The 20,687-nt window shown below is 44.7% G+C and overlaps 1 protein-coding gene across 1 annotated transcript; it reads right to left on the reverse strand.

The window, feature by feature from the left end:
• Nucleotides 1-1,194: 1,194 nt before the first annotated feature.
• LOC119390733 (chymotrypsinogen A) lies at nt 1,195-20,397 on the reverse strand. The gene is made up of 6 exons (XM_037658422.2): nt 20,268-20,397; nt 16,545-16,746; nt 13,147-13,273; nt 10,869-11,004; nt 8,556-8,695; nt 1,195-1,587 (listed from the first exon to the last, which is right to left on the reverse strand). Exons 1-6 carry the CDS (start codon nt 20,326-20,328, stop codon nt 1,384-1,386), a joined length of 870 nt encoding a protein of 289 aa, XP_037514350.1. The 5' UTR covers nt 20,329-20,397; the 3' UTR covers nt 1,195-1,383.
• Nucleotides 20,398-20,687: the final 290 nt, after the last annotated feature.

The following is a 20,687-nucleotide window of genomic DNA, read 5'->3' on the forward strand; positions in this document are numbered from 1 at the left end:
GTCTCCAACAAGTTCATCTGGCTGAACAATCGCTCAACTTCAGCATTCGAGTAAGGTACTAGCATGGAGTAAGTACTGGCATGTATATGACGAAATATTCGAGTTTGCCGAACGGGTTTTCGCCATTCAGCTAAATATTCCGCCGTGGCGCCATCTCTCGGAGGCAGCGCAACTTACTTAGCTGTGCCGTCCTACGAACATATATAACCAGGTCTCAGCGCGAACAGACGAAAATCAACTGTATAGGGCCAGGTAGTACCTGTCTCTGCAAGGTGGCTATTATCTGCCTTTGGAACGGCACTATTGGAAACTGAAGATAAAATGTCAGTGTACTAGACAATACAGGTTCAGTGATATTGTGCACAGACATGAAGAACTCGGAAGCATTTTTTTTTTACTCGCCGGGGCACTAAGTAGCCCAAGTACTTCAGTCCTATAGAAAGGTGGTGGGTGATAGTGCACTGTTTGAAGTTTTGATTAAGCGCCTGAATGCATATGGTGTCGTTTTTTTTTCTCGTGTGAGTGCGTGGTTATACGGCGCTAGAATGTGGCTGAAGGTCAGCCACTTGAAGCGCGCTCACGAAGAGATCTAAAATCATGCTTAAAATATGCAATCACGCATGAGATGCAATAAGGAAAATGATTGTGAACAAAAATGCTCTTATCTAACAAAGTTCTCAGGCGATTTCATCAGCGATAGGTCTGAGCTGCACGTGCTAGCTGAGGGTCACACTGAGGGTGCCTGAATGATTTCGTGAATCTTACGCTAAACATCTTTGATTTGTTCTGCAACATGCCATGAAATCCCGAGCAAGTGCCCTCCTCCCCCCTATGGTGACAGATAATTTGACAAGAATTGGAGGGGGGCCTTGCTTGGTCACGGATCGACAATGAAGATGACGGCGGAAGAGGCGCACATGCTTCCAATGAAATGCTTTATTGAGTACGCATGTATTCACTGTCGTTATACGCCCTCGTGGAGCGAATAAAAACAGTGAATGAAACAGTGAAAATGCTGGCAGAAGAGGGGGGAGGGGGGCGCTTGCTCGGTCATTGGCACATATTTCAAATCTCCCGAAAAAGGCGGGAGGCGCTTCCTGCGGTACGGGCGCTTGCTCGGAATTTTACGCTAGTGATGAGCTGGGCAAACTGATCAATGTCAGTGGGAAAGGACACTAAAAACTAAATTAGTGCCAAGCACAACTACAATATGGTGACGTCAACTCTTGCTCTCAAAATGTCGCATGGCGATGCTAATGCCACTCACCACCATAAACGTATAGCTTACCTGGAATACTGACCTTCAATGCCAATAACACATATAAGGAGAATACTTCTCCAAGCAATTGTTCGAGAGTATTTATTTGAGTTTGCTGCAGAGCTCTAAAGAATCTTGCAGACTCCAGCTTTTTCTGTGTAATTCTTGGCTTCAATGTAAGGCAAAATGAATGTGTCCAATTGACGTGGCACTTTCGTAAACAGCAGTGGGTCGTCCGGATTGGCGCACTTCACAGGTCCACCAGAAACCACACCTTCTAGAAGCCATGCACTTCCGGAATTCCACACGAGAGGGCCTCCGCTGTCACCCTGAATGAAACCGACGTGGAATGCTCCAGCTTATTAAATTAACTCATTCCCAACGGGCGCATCCATACTACAGATTGCAGTGAAATTACTTCGAGGATAGAACTGCAAAAAGGAGCGCCATATATGGCGAAACACTTCATCTCTTGTCGGTGTTCAAATCATATGGCAACTATATTGGTAACGCAAATGTAGTATGTGATAAGAGGGACAATGATGTCAACAGAGCAATAGAAAAATATTGTAGCTACAGCGGCACGAATTCAGGAGGGAAATCAAAGCGACAGGAAAAGAGAGCGATATGTAGTATGAAAGAACTCTCACAAACAAGCTCTTGTAAGAGCTATAGCAGTAGTCGCCCTTACAGACTTCACCTAGCTTGTGTCGATAATGATGTAACATGATCTCCGATGAATTCCTCAATACATTGGAAAATCTAAGGATACATCGAACAAAACAGCCGGAACACTTGATATATCGAACACAGGGCAGTGAGATACGCCTTCAGAAGTTGACTTTTTCTCACAAACTTTTGGTGTTTCGTCACGGAACAGACTTTTCCCGCAAGCATTTAGGATGCCGAGCGGTGTCATTAGCAGGACTGTGCCCGGAGAGATTAGAAACTGCCGCTTGCAATCAGGCGCTTTCCGTCTCCGTGATTTCTCGTCGTTGCGCCGCTGGCCCGCCTTGAGGGGTCGCCGTTGGCTTCTCTGTTCCTTTTGTACACGCGTTAGATACCGTAAAACAGAACAAGCTGCTCTTATGGCCAAATTTGACGATAATGAGTACATTCAAATTATAGTGTCTAGTAGCCGAACTTGGGCATCCCAAGAGGCATGTTGTGTAAGATATTGAAGAGCAAAGCCGACATTATAAGGCCAAGGGATACTACATATGGCCGATAAGTGAGCACACCTACTTATGAATCAATTGAAGCGCTATTTGTGTCGTTACTGCATTTTCTCGCGTATTACCCGCCCCTGCGTTCGACCCCGCATCCCCACGGATACCGCGCAAATATCCAAAATGTATAAAAAATTACACTATCTCCCACTAAAGCGAACCATGAGGGGATGCCAAGCAACGCATGGGTCGACTTCAAGTTCCGTTCATTACGGGCACCTTGCCCGATGTTAACGCGTCCTTGCAAGTGCAGCCCACCATGAATTAACTGTAGTTGCTGTTGCTGTTACTCGTCCGGAACACTTGCTGGAACACGCCACGCGGGTTCATCGCACGTCTGCAGAATCTCGTTCCCCGACGCCTTCACGTGATTGCTGAGAGGGTGTAAGGGGGAGAGGCCACAGCGTCTTACCCAGACCCTTAGACTGCCTGAACGCGCTAGCGCGTGCCAGCACACATGGTATTGTCTGCGTTACGCCAATCTAGGACAGCATAGGGCAACCCAGGCCCCTAAATTTTCTGCACGTATCCTCATCAAGGCAGTCGAAGAACAAGAGGAAGAACACTTCTCCTTAACGTGCGCGCCCGCTCAGATGGCTATGCTAGGCGGCAGAAAGCGGACGCAACGCCGGACACAGCTCCGAGCAAAAGCTGATTTGCATCGAAAAGTCGCGTATTGCCATGAAACCATATTGCGCACCAAAATTTCCTCCGCAAATACAATAATTCCATGAAAAGTTGTGCTGGGACGTTAAACCACAAATAATATTATTATGAAAAGTTGTACAACGAATTATCCGATATTTCGATGCATGCGGATTCGAGTGTATATAAATACATCGCAGCGAAGCCTTTGAACACCGTAACGGGTCGTCCTCTCCAGCGCCTTGTAGTGGGCCGACCTCTTCGGCTCCCTTCTAAAAGAACGGAGCTCGAGCTTGGAGTTCATGCTCTGTCATCACTTGTTCCATTGCGCATTAGCGCCGAGTCTCTGAAGTGGACACCTCCAGAATGGTACTTTTCTTGGACAAAGAAAGCAATGGGGACTCGTCTGCTAGCGTTATGCTTAGCCTAGTTTCCAGTATGCTTCAGAGGCCCCTAATTAAAGGGTGGATGTGGCAGTTCTGAGCATGACCTAGTGAATGTTGTGCTCGCGTATTTGCAACGCCTTGCGTCTAATAAGTTTATAGTCGTCCTTTGATTTAGTTTACCTCTTCTTGTAACCACATCTGCAGTGGAACGTCCGTATGCCCTCCTGTTTCTTTGTAGAAAAAACGTAAACAAAGAACGCCACTTTTTGTCATTATATGCGCTGCTCCAGGAGACCGACTTCTTCACTTGTGATAACACTTGAATGCTTAAAACAGTTCACCAGGCCTACAAAAAGACGATCGCCCAGCTCCGACGATTGCACAGTTGTTAGGACGTGTTTACTCCCCTTCGGCGTTGCAAGTCCTCAAAATCACCGCTGAGCGGCGGCGCTACCGTTTAGCTAGGGGTAGAAGAACTTTAATATCAAGCGTTCGATGACACCTCGTCGGGTTGCGAATGCTCATTGTCAAAGGTAAAAGCAAGACGCCGACCAAACACAAAAAGAATTTTGAAAAAAAATAAACAGATGTCTCGGCTCCCGTACGGACGCCGAAACGTCTCCTTCTTGGTGAACGAGGCCGTAACGTTTTTTTTTTTTCTTTTTTTCAAGGTTCTCTTCGTATTTTGTCGGCACCTTCCTTTTACCGCAGAACCTTGCCGACTTCAAGGCGTTCTGCTGACAGAACAGCAAAAAAAAAAAAAAAAAAAGAAGCGATTTGCGTAACATAAACGAAACAATGTGTTACACATTGGTTGCCAGGCGTGAGGTCAGACTTGGCGATGGTTGAAATCATCACTTACTTCTGTGATCAAAGCGGCAGAAAATGTCATGGTTGAATTAGTAATGTAATGAGCAGCATAGGTAGTGGCGTACTGAACAATGTTAAGCAATAAAGGTGTATATACTAGGCGCGCCGCTGTAAACTTCTCTGCCGCCCGGTAAACTCCGGGTGTGCGCAGTTTCTGGAGCCGGTATCGCTGACGGTAATTGTAAAATGTAGACGCTCTGCTTTTTACTGGTAATTTCCAAAACGCCAGGCCTGCGCTTAAACCACAGCACAGTCACAGCGAAAGCTGGAAGAGCGGCGTTTCTAGAGCCCTCTAAGCTCTCTTGGGGCTACAATACAAGTACACTAGAAAGGTACCCACTACGCCATAAATCACAATTTTTGTGAAGTGGGGAAGCACCTACTGAGCCATTATTCGTCATTCTGTGGAGAAGCGAGGCACCAGCTACACGTCTGTAAGGCATTATGTGCACTTTGTTGACGCGACGACTGATGACGATGAAGAATTATGGCTCAGCCCTTTGTAATGGGCTGGAAGCTTTATACGGCCCACCAGTTATGTAATTTGCATTGGGTAATGCCCGGTCGCTATTTCCCTCTCCCGTCATGCTGTATAACATACGTTGACGTGGGAGAGCGACGGGGGGGGGGGGGCGAAGAACTTTACTGAGACCCCAAGGAAATGGATCATGCGCTTATGGGCTTCCTTGGCAACCAATACAAGTGCGCTTGCGAGGAACCCACTACGCTATAAATCATTGTACTTTTTGGGAAGTAGGGCAGCAGGCACTGTGCCATTTTTCGTCATTCTACAGAGCCGTGGTACCTGCTAAACGCATGTAAGGCATTACGCGCACTTTGTTGATGCTGTGCCTGATGACGACGAAGAATTATGGCAGAGATCTTTGTAATGGGTTGGAAGCATTTCACAACCTGCTCGTTGCGCAATTCGCATGGTGTGACGCCTCGTTACAGAATTCGCGTTGTGCGACGCTTGGTACTTATTTTACTCTTCTACCACGCTATATTACATATGCTAATGTGGTTCCTTCCCGACATGAAACCTGTATAGGACCTTTTTGCAGAGCAGTTCCAAGCACCGGCATGGCTCAGAGGTTGAATACTGGGCTCCCACGCAGAGGGCCCAGGTTCGAACCTCGTTCCATCCTGGAATTTTTTTCTTATTTCGTTTTTTTTTTCTTATTTCGAGCGATACTGGTTACGGACACCGGCGGCGGCGGCGGCGGCGGACAACTACGGCGCCAAAAACGACCGGTGAAATGATCTCATAACAGCTTTCGCTGTAATAAAAGCAGTGCGGCAAAAACACTGGTCATGCCTGGAAATATTTTACAGCGAAAGCTGTTATGAGATCATTTCACCGGCCGTTTTTGGCGCCGTAGTTGTCCGCCGCCGCCGCCTCCGGTGTCCGTAACCAGTATCGCTCGAAATAAGAAAAAAAAAACGAGATAAGAAAAAAAATTCCAGGATGGAACGAGGTTCGAACCTGGGCCCTCTGCGTGGGAGCCCAGTATTCAACCTCTGAGCCATGCCGGTGCTTGGAACTGCTTTGCAAAAAGACCCCATACAGGCTTCTTGTCGGGAAGGAAACACATTAACATATGTAATGTGGCGTGGTAGAAAAGTAAAACAACCAAGTGTCACACAACGCGAATGCTGTAACCAGGCGTCACACAATGCGAATTGCGCAACGAGTGAGTTGTTGAATGCTTCCAACCCATTACAAAGGGCTCTGCCATAATTCTTCATCGTCATTAGCCACAGCATCAACAAAGTGCACATAATACCTTACAGGTGTCTAGCCGGTACCACGGTTCTGCACAGAATGACGAAAAACTTCGCAGTGGTTGCTTCCTTACTTCACAAAATTATGATAGCGTAGTGGGTTCCTCGCAAGTGCACCTCTATTGGTTGCCAAGTAAGCGCATAAGGCTCCCACGATCCATTTCCTCAAGGTCTCAATAAAGTTAATTCCCCTCTCTCTGTCTCTTTCTCACGTTAGCGTATGTTATAAACCGTGGTGGGAGAGTGAAATAACGACCGGGCGTCACACAATGCTAATTACGTAACTAGTGGGTTATTTAAAGCTTCCAACCTATTACAAAAGGTTCAGTCATAATTGTTCATCGTCATCAGCCGTCGCATCAAGAAACTGCACATAATGCCTTACAGATGGCACCTCGCTTCTCCGCAGAATGACGAGTAATGTCGTGGTGGGTGCTTCCCAACATCACAAAAATTATGATTTGTGGCGTAATGGGTGCGTTGCTGGTGTAGTTGTATTAGTAGCGACAAGAGAGTTTATAACGGGCTGTAGAAATGCCACTTTTCGAGCTTTCGCTGTGACTGTGCTGCGCTTTCCGCGCAGGCCTGGCATTTTTTCCTGCCAAATATGCTGCAAAATTTCAGTCAACTATGCCCTTGCGGTAGCGTGGACGCATTGAAGATGTGGGATAAATGTGACCCCTCTACACGTTGTATAAGAACGCATACAAGAAAACTGCTTGAAACAAACGCAAAGGCAAGCTTTCTTAGCAATACTTAGCATATTGCTCGGCTCAACTAGTCGTATGGCTTGCTGCTTTTTTGTTAAGAGATGCTAAACGCTCAAAACACAGTGATATACGGCATACTTTGAACAATGTATCCGAAACCACGGCTCTTTTATTTTTGGCCTTGAGGACGCCTTCACAGAGGCTTGACAGTAGAGGTGTGCACGGGCTCCGGGTAGCCCGAAGGCCCGACCCGGCCCGCGGGCCGGGCTCGGGCGGGCCGACGTATTTTCACCTCGGGCCCGGGCTGGGCTCGGGCTACTTGGAGTTTTATCGGGCCGGGCTCGGGCCCAGCGCAAAGCTCGACTCAAGCCCGAAACATAGAGAATGAGTGGGAATTATTTTCCAGCACGCATACAGCGCCTTTCCCGCGACCGCCCTTTACCGCTTTTCCTTTCCTTTCACTACTTTAAACAAAACGGGAGCAGGTAAAGCACTGCCTCTGTTGCACTCCGACAAACAGAGAAGTAACACCACCTGAGCTAGTGACGGCGCCACGCAACTGTTCGCGTTAGATTTAAGGCCAAATCCCATTTGAGTGAAAATGGACGAGACAGCGACCCGACGTAGATCGCCTTCGTGCAAGCTGACGCTTGCATGGGTATCCCCATACACGTGACGGCTTTGGGGAGCGAACACCATTGTTGCTGGCACGAGGCCGTCTACTTGTAATTTGTAATCCGCGCAATAGAGACTGCTCGTCGTGTGTCGTTTGATCATATTTCATATGCTCAATAAAATGCCAAATTACCGGAAAACGATGTTTTGTTTTCGCAGTGAACCTTCAAAAAACCGAGCCGGGCCGGGCCGGACCCGGGATTGTGTTTTCTTACGTCGGGCCGGGCCGGGCTGGCTCGCAGCCCTTTGCCGTCGGGCTCGGGCGGGCCTTCGACAAAGTCAGCGGGCCCGGGCCGGGCTCGGGCTCGGAAATAAGGCCCGTGCACAGCTCTACTTGACAGCTTCTTCCCGGGGCAGAACTCTCGTAAACAGAAGGTATTTATACTGTCTGAAATTACGCGCTGTCTACAGTCAGGACAGCACAAGACTACGGTACTAAACAGCTTATGTGATTCATCATTACTACGTTAAACCCCAGATATTATTATGTGATTCATCATTACTAAAAAAGAAAACTAATGGGGGATTTCATGGGGGTATTTGGTGGTTGCTAATTTACACATTGCACCGACTCGATTTTGCTTTTGGTCCGGCAAAAATAGGCTACAAAGGTTAAAACACGCACAGTTACATGGCATGTTTATGTGACTGTACGGAGGTTTTTTATACCATGTAGTGAACGACACAGTGAAAATGAACGACTAATTTTTCTGAGCTGTTTTACTTCAACTGTCACCTACACTTTAAAATAGAACTCAAACGCTTTGATCCTTTACTGTTCTAGTCAATTAAGGTTTTGTTCAAGCCCGAACAAAATTCATTCTCTGCTGATTTATAGCGATCAGTGCTTAAAAGAAACCGTTACATATTTTGTTCATCATTCAAAAAGAGCCAAGTATTTGTAGAGGAGCTTCAACAAAGTAGTGCTCCTTTTTTTCGCTCTTTTAAGGTAATATGTAAAGTTACGCCTTCATGTGCATATTTTTGCGGCTCTCACCTTGCAAGACGAACCAAAGTCGTGACTGGTACACAGGACACTGTCGGGCATGCCTGAATCGTAGTCCTCGACGCATGTCTTGTGCGACATGGTTCTTGTGCGCAGCTGTTTAAGCTTAGGCGATAATTCAATGCTGTCAGCTGAAATGTATATATATATATATATATATATATATATATATATATATATATATATATATATATATATATATATATATATATATATATATATATATATATATCAAAAATGAAACCATCGTGAGATTTCACCTCTCCTAGGACACTACTGAAGCTGTAGCAACATTCAAGAATGTTTGAACATTCACTGACGTAATGTCTTTTTCGGACCTTCCGACGACTGAAAGGAAATTTTAGTGACTTGTGCACTACATGAAACCTAGTGATACTTCCAATTTCATCGCCAGCTCATTGTTCTCCAAATTTCTCGGAAATATGCGTGTAGTGACAGTGATATCAGTATCAGATAAACAGCGATGGCACTACCTAAAAGGTAAAACTCAAAGTCTAAAAATGTCCCTTGTCCGTGGTCTACTGCCTTGTATAAGAGTGAGTAGCTTCAGTGATACAACTCTTAAGATGTACCCTGCCTCGCCTGTAGCGATACTTCCACACTACTTATGGTAACTAGCTGGGTAATAGAAGTGTTACTGTTTTCCGCAAGCTCGCTTGCATTTAAGACAACCGTAGCGAGGTGCTTAGAAGTATTCTTTACATTGAACGTTTTACTGTGTAGACTCTGCTGGTTCACTCTCAGCAATCGTATATTTCACATTTATTTCCTGATTCACTAATAACCGAAGAGGATTCAAATTCAGTGTTATAAACGAATATGAAAGCAACACGTGGTTTCATGTGTGCGGAACTGCCCCATTTTGTGCCTTGCCCTATTAAGCAAACGGCACCGCGAACTAACGTAACTGTGCTTCCGAAAAGCAATATAATTTAAAAAAAATAAACCAAAAGAATTGACACGGCGAGGCACATGTCACGATTTGCTCCTAAAATGAATATTTATCACGCGACATGTAAAAAAGTTAACAGGGACACGCACAGCACACTCAATTAAAGGTCCTCTCTTCCTCATGACAGCCAAATGGCCGTCCCTGCATGGTATGCGCCCAAATTTCTAGCAGGAGCACATGCTGTTCAGAAATGCTATGACAGGAAGCAAAAAATAATGTATCCGTCCTCGTAACAAGAGAGCCTGCTAGTTAAGCCCATGAGCATCATGGTGTCCGGACACCTAGGTGCCAGGATTTATTGGGGTATTTTAACAGAGGTCATAAGATTGTGCGTGAGTTGAAACATGGACGAGCTGGTACGCATGGTTATCGGACGCTTTCTGTTCTTTAGGCACATCAAATATGCAATAATTGCACAGTATTTCCTCCATCCATCATACAAAATTGTAGAACAGGGAATATCGATGGAGCCAGCGTTTAGACTGGGGCACTCGTCTTCGTCAGAGCCTCCTGTCTAAACGTTGGCTCCTGCTGCGCTCACTGTTCAACCATGTATCATCCCTTCAAGTCTTCATGTTTCGTTCAACTTCTCTCTTGCTTGAACTGCTCCTGACGTGTGCTTGTGTAACACAGAGTATGGGTATGAAAATTCGGGGCCAAGGCATGCCCAGTATGAGAGCACCCACGACTAAGAAATGAAAACAGGCCGTCATTCCTGTTCGCAGGTAGCCTGCGAGAAGGTCCCCAAGAGTTCGAACTCCAGAAATAATCACGGAAAGAACTACTTGGTGAGAACTGTGACCCAGAAGACCTGGTCAAGGAACACTTGCACCTATGCTTAAAATCAAGATTATATCATAGCGTTCTTAGAGACGACATAATAGCATTATGACTCATTGTCCGGCCAGTTACTCTCGTACGCCTTATGGCAGTTACCCCCAGAGCCACCGGCTACCGTCAGCCAATTTAGTGATATACATACGTGTTCATAAAATATGCTGGATAGTGTTTGCGACGATACGTTCGAACGCCAAGCCCTTCAGACGTTTCCGGTAAACTACCGGCCGGTAAGGGTGCAGTTATTTGGAAACAGCGCCCCATGATGGGTTTGTAGCCAAGATCCAATTAACGCAATGAGGAGCTTCGCAAGTGAAGCCGCCATTGCAGCCGAATTTATCTGTTGCTTTGTCACTAGGTTCACAGAATACTTTTTCAGTCATTGTTAATATGAATTGTACTTGCGCTCTTTACTTGTAGCTATGAGTTTGAGAGGGTACCACTCGAAATTAGTGTTTGCATAGGCGTATTCGAAGCAAGATTTCCTGACAAACCTTTATACTGTCCCCAGCCGGTCACGTAAGTGTCTGTGTTTTCCGGAAGTTCGTGGTTTGAATCCGGTAGGCAGACTGGACCAATCGTTTTAGTGAAATTGACAGTTTCTTTCATTGTGAGAATGGCAATGTCATTCTGAAAATAAAATAAAATATGAAAAAGATAAATACCAATTAGTTGGACAGACTGCCAGGCTAGGCACTCCTGCATTTTAACGAAGTGCAATTAGCGCAAATGAAGATAGACACTAAGGCGGGAAAGACAAGTACAGCAGCTACTGACAACTGTTTATTGCGAAAAACGCCCACCGAATCATGTAGTACATCTCTCGTGCATGCGCCGTGACATATCATGAGAACGCCGCGAAAAACGACATTATAAAACCACAGATGTAAGAACGCTCTGCATGAATGCTTCTTCCGAAGAATTCAGTGCCATCGAAGCCGCGTGGACACAGACTGAATAATTTTTTTATCACGAGGGCTTCTAAAGCCAACCGAGCAGTTCGGCTCTTAGTACTTCCGAAAATCTTAGTGTTTGGGAAACATGTCTTGCAGCCGCATGCATCCACAAGTGCGGCCAAATGTGCGCACTTCTCTCTTCTTAACTGTCTGAGCATGCTTCTAAGGCGGTAGTTGAAAACAGTTCAGTTTCGCTGGCATACATTCTTTTACAAGCCAAGGGAATTGAATGAACGACTCTAATTGAGCATTTAGTCAAGGGTGACTCGTTCCTTATAAGGCAGCCTCGTTGGCCTTTAGCACAAATGCGCGGACCAAGTTTCTGCAACTTGTTTGAGGCTGAAAAGACCAATCCTTGAACAGGGAGTTTTGCTGGAGAGAACATTTGGGCATGCAGACTTTTCTTTATGAAGAAAACAAATTGCTTTCCCTAGCGCCGGGTGTATATATGTGTACGCCTCCACCTCTGCCCCAAATCAGAGGGCGAAGAGGTGAACAGAATTTCCGCCTTCCACTCTGCTCGTTCTCCTATCCTCATCTGAGACCTTCCTCTTGCGAATGATGTCGACTTGATGCGATACAAGGCGCGTACGGCTCATACAGACGCTTCAAATAGCGTCACAGGGTATTCGCACATCACTGATGGCAATCGCTCTCTTGCTGTCTAGCAAGGGTGCGAGTTATTTGGCAACAATTAAGGCTTAGGTTCTTTGCCCACAGCTTGAAAACCGTAGACCAGGATTCAACACGCACAATCGCATACTGTCAAGTGAATTTATTGGAACTACGAATGGTGGTTATAAGGATGTGTTGCTTGGACTGAAATGCACCTTGATATATACTCAGTATTAAACGCAAGACTCATATGACGGGGTGGCACAGGAAGAACAGGCACAAGCGCTATGTGAGTGTGTTCTTGTACCTCCCAGTCATAATTTCTGTTCCAAACGTCCACCACAAGGCCCGAAACATGCGCATGTGCATGTCTTATATACATCTGCAACCACAAAAGCAAATGCCAGCCTACTCGCGTGGACACTAAGATGTCGAAATAAAGTAAATGCAGTATCACACCATTCTGCGTTATCTGAGCTCAGCCAGCGGCAGGAGATAGTTCGTTGCTACCTTGAAAAAACATAGTGCAGCTTGCACTACGTCGCGCAAGGCTGGGTCACGGCAGAGCTGCTGGGCCCTTGTTAAAGATCTCTACAGAATGCTTGGTCGATGATTGAGCGCGTGAGGCATAGAGATTATGAGAAATGTCTACCTACGACATACTGCCAACCTCGACCATAACAACTGTGCTATAAAAACTACCCGAGTGCCTCCGAACGATTTTTGTACACTCCATGCTAATAGTTCTAGTGACAGCAGTAAACGCCAAAACTATTGGCTAGGCGAGTGCGAATGAATGTCCTTTTGAATTGTGCTTTTAGAAACATTATAGCAGATGATATGGGGGACTTGGAAGGTAAGGTACGCAGCCAGCGATGCCTGTTCTTTGTAATCGCGGCGCAAAATTTTCCGCGTTCAGGGATCACGTTATTCTAAAGCTTAAATTGACACAATCCTTTCTTTAGTCCTACACACAGGCGTATAGCAACTTTGTTTTTCGATTTATATCAATATTGATATTTTTTTAGAAGATAGCTTTTTTTGCCTAGTTTGTGTAAGTTTCCCACTTTTCTTCCTTGCTGCCTTATGTATCTATTAAAATTGCACTTGGGTTTGGGTCTGAATACAAAGTACATAAATCCTCTCTGCCGCATGGGATACGCCGCATCTCTCCTTTTTAAGATAGGTAACGGGAACTTACCACATGAGGAGGTTTGTACTTTTTATGAAAGCACACTTCGGCCACTTCCAGCGTCCTTGCACCAGCTTCAACGTTATTCTGATCGTGGGCGCCCAGATGCACAAGTAACATTTTAGATGTCTTCCTCCTGCAATAAATGTTCACAGGGAATACCAGCTGTGACTGACATCACTTGGCGAATCGTTTTTATGTGAACCAAGCAATAGCATGGCCGTTCATCGGGCGGACGGGCACTTAAGATTTATAATACACATAAAGGGATGATGAAAAAACCATTAAAAAATCAGGTGATGGCAGAGAGTTGAGCGTCCTTCATAAATTTATTTCTCTCTAAACCCATCTCGGAAAAAAGGGGATGTTCACAAGTGGCCGTTCTGCTAAAAGGGGATATATGATCATGTGGTGTTTACAGTTCGCAAGTCTTGGAGTGGTAAACATCACTTACTCTCTGGACGTGCGTTGAGATTTGATGTTAATTATATTGTTGGCGTACTATTCTAAACCGGTGTAAATTACTTCGGCCTAGCAACACTGTCCATTCACCACAACTGCGATGTCCTTTTTTTGTTTGATTCCTTCTAAAGCTGTAAATAACTGAGCCTGATAGATTTGTTCTGCACGCTCTCAATTTTGCAAATTTCGGTGTTTTTATATGGGGTTAAAACAACATCGCGTATTTGAGCAGTGTTAAAAGAAATCTTGTGTGGATACTCACTCAGTTTTCCATATTGAGGGCTCCATTATGCGGTATATGGCAGCCACAGATGATGAAAATATACAGATATTACGTTATACAGTCGCGGTTATACTACTTCTAATAGCTATTGGAATGTTTTATAGTGTCTTACTGCTTGAATGTTTTCCTTAAAATAGCCGCATAAGTGTAGATAAGTAGATATTTCTGGCGCCTAAACGATAGTTGACGCACTTGAATAGTTCATCAGCCCTATTCCGGCCTTGCGTCAAATAGAAACAAAGTAGTAATTGCTAAGAATGGCATGTGAGACTGTCCTTATGGTTACGGTAAACAAAACATGCAATGATCCACGGATAATTTGTTCACTCTTCCAGATGACCATCGCTACCAGCGCGGAATTTTACTTCTACTAAAACCCCTTTGTCAAGCCGCAAGTGTCCGTATGAGATCCAAGTACTGCTAGAAAGATACTGTTTTGAACTCTTTCTGTTATAGCATAGCTTTAAACTACCGTTAACAACTGAATAATGCCTGCTGTAAGAGCGCAATTTCTTTTTCTTTTTTTTTTTGTCTGTTACCCTCTCGTAATTTTGGGCACTGTAGCGAAATGGTTTAAATAAATGTGCTCTTGTAAGAAACTGACTGCCATGTACAAATCCCGTGTCTCTTGAAATACTGTTGCGCATAACATATTTTCTTCGACGTATTAGATCATTTGTATAAGGCAGCTGCGGTCTAAGTTTGCCAAATGGAGATGCGTTCATGTGCCGACTGTAGCATGCACGCTACAGGAGCCCATCGCAGCAAAGGTTTCATAGGGCTCTCCACCACTACCCTAGTCAGAATATTTTTTTCGCATAAATCAAAGAATCTCTTTAAAGAAGTTCTTTAAATACACTGATTAGATATAGGAGGTAAAATATACACCATCCGATAACACCGCTTGGTGTGATGAAATTGGTAGTTTTTCTGACCATCCCTACTATTACGTTTACTCACGTGTTAGGTTCGTCTGCTTAGCGTCTGGCCTACGTTGATCGCAATAAAGAATATATGTGGCGTTTCTTTTTTCAGATGCAGAAACCAAAACTGTACTAAATTTCACGGGAGCGTAAAGCACCCGTGAGTATCTTTAACTTATGTAGCAGTGGGAATAAAAAGCTGCAGCTCCTGATTGTAACGTGAACTCAAAAAGGCAGTTCCTAACAAAAATAAGCCAAATGCTGCATCTGTTTCAATCAAACCAACCCACATTCATTAAACCGGCGCTGCGTCAAGAATCGTGACCAAAACAACCAACATGATCTCATCCAACCTGTTTCATTTGTGTCCTCGTTGCTTTGATATCGTGTTTACTTTCCACAATTACTTTTTTCTAGGGCGAGTTGGCGCTTACTGAAGGACATGATGTTCTAGGGCAAAATTCGAATATAAAGAGTAAGAGGAGGAAGTTACTACTTATTTTTGCCTCTTAGAGTTCCTTTCGAGTCTAGCGCTACAGTATCATGTCCTTCTTTCGCTCCAAGACGGTATATTTGAAATAAGAGATGTATTAAATGAAGATATTGGGCACCGATCTATTCCTTGAAGAAGAATGAGTGATCCGAAACGGCACGGCATAAGACGAGCTCAGAAGAAGAAGAAGAGCTGGAGCACATTTCAAGGCTTCTATAGATGCCAAGAACAAGAAAGCGCTGCCGACAATCCAGTTCATTGCACCTTTTGCCAGGAAGGACCACTCGCTCTTCAAGTCTAGTCATCGCCATTCCGCGCATGCCACGGAGGGCGGCACCGACGGAAGAATAAGAATGATCTTAATTTTATCGCAGTATATTACTATACCGTACATTCGAATCGTTTTAGACTTCGTTTACGAGCTAATTCAAGCCCAAATGAATTGTTCCTATCTATAAACTGAAATACAAATTTACTCTTGAATACCGACGATAGTGGGCTATATAAATTTTAGCCGCAATATAGATTTTAGGCATTTAGGGGACAGGAACACACTGGCAAAAAATTTGTTGGAGCAGAGCCGGCCGTATTGGCAGTAGCAAAAAGATTCATTTTTCTCAGTTTCAGTTTAACTGAATTTGGCTTTTTAAAAAAACCCTGCATATGTTTTTAGACTCCAGGAAGCATTTCGATGCGACAGGTTTCAAAGGCCAATCCATTATCGTCACTACTTTTTACAACTTTACCTTATCTCAATACTGAGTTCCCGAAAGAATTCTGTTTTTCTAACGGTCCGCTTTTGTGTGCCCTAATTTTGTGTGGCGTACTAAATGTATTCTTTAATCTACTGAGCCGTTCCTAGCCTGACTGAGATCTATGTGTACTCAACAACCCCACACACTAAAAACGATAAAGCTACACTTAGTTGCATATTTTTGTCGAGGTGAAAGTTATTACAAATGAAAATTGTCAGCGCACTCAGTTGCTCTAGCTCGCTCTGCATGACGACGATGTGGATGCGCTTTAAAGATGTAGGCAGAGATTCACTGTGTGCTCCACCTTATCTCTCGTTGTTATCCACATAGTTGTTAATTGAAATATCCTTAGAGAACTCACTGTGAATCTTTTATTTTGCACTTCGCAAAATGTTGCGGAGTAAGTCTTTCGTTACTTACAACAGGAATTCAGGAATATTTCCTGCGTCTTTCACTCCTATATCACTAGTACATCAGCAGTGAGTACTTACATCAAACAGTGAGCAGCCGTGACAACGTGTCTGTCGGAGATCAGCGCGCCAGAACATATGTGCTTTGAGAAAAGTTCTTTGGTGAAAATGCCGGCGTGCCATGGCCAGCTTCCTGGCACGGCCTCGCTTCCACCGAAAATGCGGTCATCCTCGTCCAGCAGAGGTGGAATGGGCGTTTGGCCGCAGTTTTTACCGTCCGTGCCTGGGCGTGTGAAAAAGGCAGTGTAAGGGAAATTTGGCATCCCTCAACGTAGCCAGTTTGGAAGAGACCTATCTGCGACGTTACAATCATTTCTTTGGTACTGCTGACACTGACGGGCAATTTCACTCATGAATATTTTTTACAGCGAAAGCTGTTATGAGATCATTTCACCGGCCGTTTTTGGTGCCGTAGTTGTCCGCCGCCGCCGGTGTCCGTAACCAGTATCGCTCGAAATAAGAAAAAAAAAACTAAATAAGAAAAAAATTCCAGGATAGAAGGAGGTCGCCTGGCGTTTTTTTGGTGCCGTAGTTGTCCGCCGCCGCCGCAGCCGGTGTCCGTAACCAGTATCGCTCGAAATAAGAAAAAAAAAACTAAATAAGAAAGAAATTCCAGGATGGAACGAGGTTCGAACCTGGGCCCGCTGCGTGGGAGCCCAGAATTCAACCTCTGAGCCATGCCGGTGCTTGAAACTGCTTTGCAAAAAGGTCCCATACAGGCTTCATGTCGGGAAGGAACCACATTAGCATATGCAATATAGCGTGGTAAAAGAGTAGAATAAGCACCAAGCGTCGCACAACGCGAATTCTGTAACCAGGCGTCACACAATGCGAATTGCGCAACGAGTAGGTTGTTGAATGCTTCCAACCCATTACAAAGAGCTCTTCCATAATTCTTCATCGTCATCACGCACAGCATCAACAAAGTGCGCATAATGGCTTACATGCGTTTAGCAGGTACCACGGCTGTCTGTAGAATGACGAAAAATGGCACAGTGCCTACTGCCCTACTTCTCAAAATTACAATGATTTATAGCGTAGTGGGTTCCTCGCAAGTGCACTTCTGTTGGTTGCCAAGGAAGCCCATAGAGCTCCCATGATCCATTTCCTCAGGGTCTCAATAAAGTCAATTTTCTCTCTCTCTCGTTCTACGTTTCTCTGGTTAAAGTGTGTTATAAAGCGTGGTGGGACAGTTAAATAACGACCGGGCGTCACACAATATGCATTACGTAACTAGTGGGTCGTTTAAAGCTTCCAACCCATTACAAAGGGCGCAACCATAATTATTCATCGTCATCAACCGCCGCATCAACAAACTGCAGATAATCGCTTACATATGGTACCTCGCTTCTCCGCAGAACAACGAATAATGTCGTGGTGGATGCTTCCCAACTTCCCAAAAATTACGCTTTGTTGCGTAGTGGGTACGTTGCTAATGTACCTGTATTAGTAGCCACAGGAGAGTTTATAACGGGCTCTAGAAATGCCGCTCTTCCAGCTTTCGCTGTGACTGTGCTGCGCTTTCCGCGCAGGCCTGGCGTTTTTTTTTTTTTTTTTGCTCAGCATGCTTCTCCTTGGCGCTTCCCTCTTCAATATTTCTTGCGCCGACTTACATGAACAGAATGTCACCAGTTATCTTGCCCTATTTTCAGCGCACTAGAACTTAAGTGAGATATTTTACCTGACCTTGCACTTCTCCTCAAAATTGCCCGTACTTCCTCACAAGTAGTTGTCGCGGAATATTTAAAACTTCGAAAATTCGATTCAATTCGAAAGACACTCTTACTCGTCACAATATAGGAATGCCCCAAAATTTTCAAACTCAATCACAACGCGTTGCTACAGTTGCACGGCGGGCTTGCAGGTACAGCATGTTCATAGCATCGAAAGGTATAGCGCATCCAATACGGGGCGAAGCGAAAGACGCACGACACACATACATAGTATTAAATTCCAACAGTAAAGATTATTCAGAGGATCAAGAGTACATATACCCTACATCAGGTACCTAACAGGACGCGTACTAAAAGGAAACGTCATACATCTAAGGCAGGTGTTCACGTCACCCACAAATATTCTGTTCCTTTAGCTGATAATGCGAAAGGTGGTTGACTGATGCATGTGTTAGCAAACTTCGTGAGGAATTCTGCTTCGATTATTAGCCTTCAAATTTCATTGCTCTTCTTTCCAATTATGCCCGTTTGATTAAAAAGAGGTTGGCATGCGCAATCCTTGCCGTGAATTGTAAGGAACTCCTCTGATTGTGCCTTGCCAACTTTGTCCCTGGGCTTGTTTAGCCTCTCATTGATGCATCTACCGGTTTGTCCGAACTAGCATGCACCAGACGTTAATGGGATACGATGGATGACTCCTGTCTTGCACGCTACAACCTTTCTTCAGGGGTTCTTCTCGCACACATTTTTACCGACGCGCTCCGGTTTGGTTGCTTTCGATTCTTTTTGCACAGACTGCTCAGCTTGTTCGGCATTCATAGCGGGGCTATCGTTTCGGCAAACTTTACAGCTCAAGGTAATATGCGAAGGTATATTGGTCAGCTACCTTATCGCAAAAGGATCGTGTGCTACGTGACGCCAGGTGGCAAAAAAAAAGAGTGTTCCACAATCGCAGTCCCGGCTAAGACCGCCCCTAGCTTCCGTCTACAAGCGGTGCTTCACTGCTTCGAAGGTGGTTCACTGTACACGCAAGTGATGTCGCTGCAGGCCTGCCAAATCACTCGGTGTTGTACCTCTAAGTTGGTGTCGCAACTATTTTCATCGTGTGACTAATTATTGAAAATATATTTTAGTCTTTCTTAAATTGGTAAAAAAGTGAAACGTTCTATAAAATTGGCGTCACAATGGACATCAAGGATTAAGTGATGACAAATTCTAACATTTTTATGAACTGTCGATTCATACGAACAATGAATACATTACATAAGCTAGAACGCGGATATAATAAGAGCTTACTAGCTAGCGTTCTTTTCAAAATGCTACCTGAAGGCTCCTTGAGATTAAGAGAAATGGCATTCCGTGTGAAGATAATCCATTGTACAACAGACGCAAAAAAATGATTCTGTGTTGCGTGCAATCTCAATGCAACATCGTAGCTTTAGTTCTGAAGTTGAAGCTACAAAGGGGTGCATGGCAACATTCTACTTAATAATAAATATATAAATAAAGATATAAATAGGGCTTTGTTGATCCAGCTGATAATTACCAGCAACATCGCCAGCGACTGCTGGTGACAGGATGAGCTGATTAGTGGCGGTGATACCCACTATTTACAACTCTTGCATGCAATAGAAATGGCTTCCCAGTGGCCTTAAGAATACCATCTAACTACCTTGCGGCTTTGAGTGCTCTTACTTTCAACTTTGGCAATTCGCATGGCATGATCAAAACAAAGATCTTTTAGTTTCAAGGCGCTTGAGTCGACAGGCATTAAAAACTGGAATCTCTTACGGCAGAAACATTTGTTCGTTTGGTAATCCATATGATTCTTGGAACTCGTCAGTAGCACCAAAGCTTCAAAAATAGCTTATTTTTATATTTCCGGATGGTCTTGCGCTCGCACCGACACATTGCCACGGGAAAAGGAAGGCTGTTAAACAGGTTAATAGATAAAAACACGCACTGTTGGCGCAGATAACACGCGTTTACTAATTGTCGCAAATACTTTTGAACACATCGTCCGTATGCTTTCGAAACTCCCGCGAAAAATTAGCAGAGAACAGCAACTCACCGATTTTGTACGCTAAGCCACACCGCACAATCAACGTAAACAATAGCCACATCAGTCCCATGGCGGCCGTCTCGTCTACACAACGCTGCACACAGCTTCTGGATTGGTGGCTGCGAACCGTTACAGGTGGTTTTATGGCCGACCTCGCGGTCTTGCTATCTCACGATAAGACGCTCAGCAAACATGCGGCATTACCTCACGGTTTTGTGATATCTGGCCAGGTGTGGGTGCGACATTTAGCCGAGCAGGTGTTGGTTCTCTCACAGTGCGCCACTTAGACGTCCTCAATCGGTAATCGGACACCCAGGAGTTATCTGACATAGAACAAAGTCGAAGGCAGTACAATTAAGTGATTGCGAATTCGCTGTGAGCAATTCTTGGCATTATATCGAACTGCCAGCATCATTCGGTCATTTACGT

This window comes from Rhipicephalus sanguineus, chromosome 4, assembly GCF_013339695.2.
Source record: "Rhipicephalus sanguineus isolate Rsan-2018 chromosome 4, BIME_Rsan_1.4, whole genome shotgun sequence".
Taxonomy (NCBI): domain Eukaryota; kingdom Metazoa; phylum Arthropoda; class Arachnida; order Ixodida; family Ixodidae; genus Rhipicephalus; species Rhipicephalus sanguineus.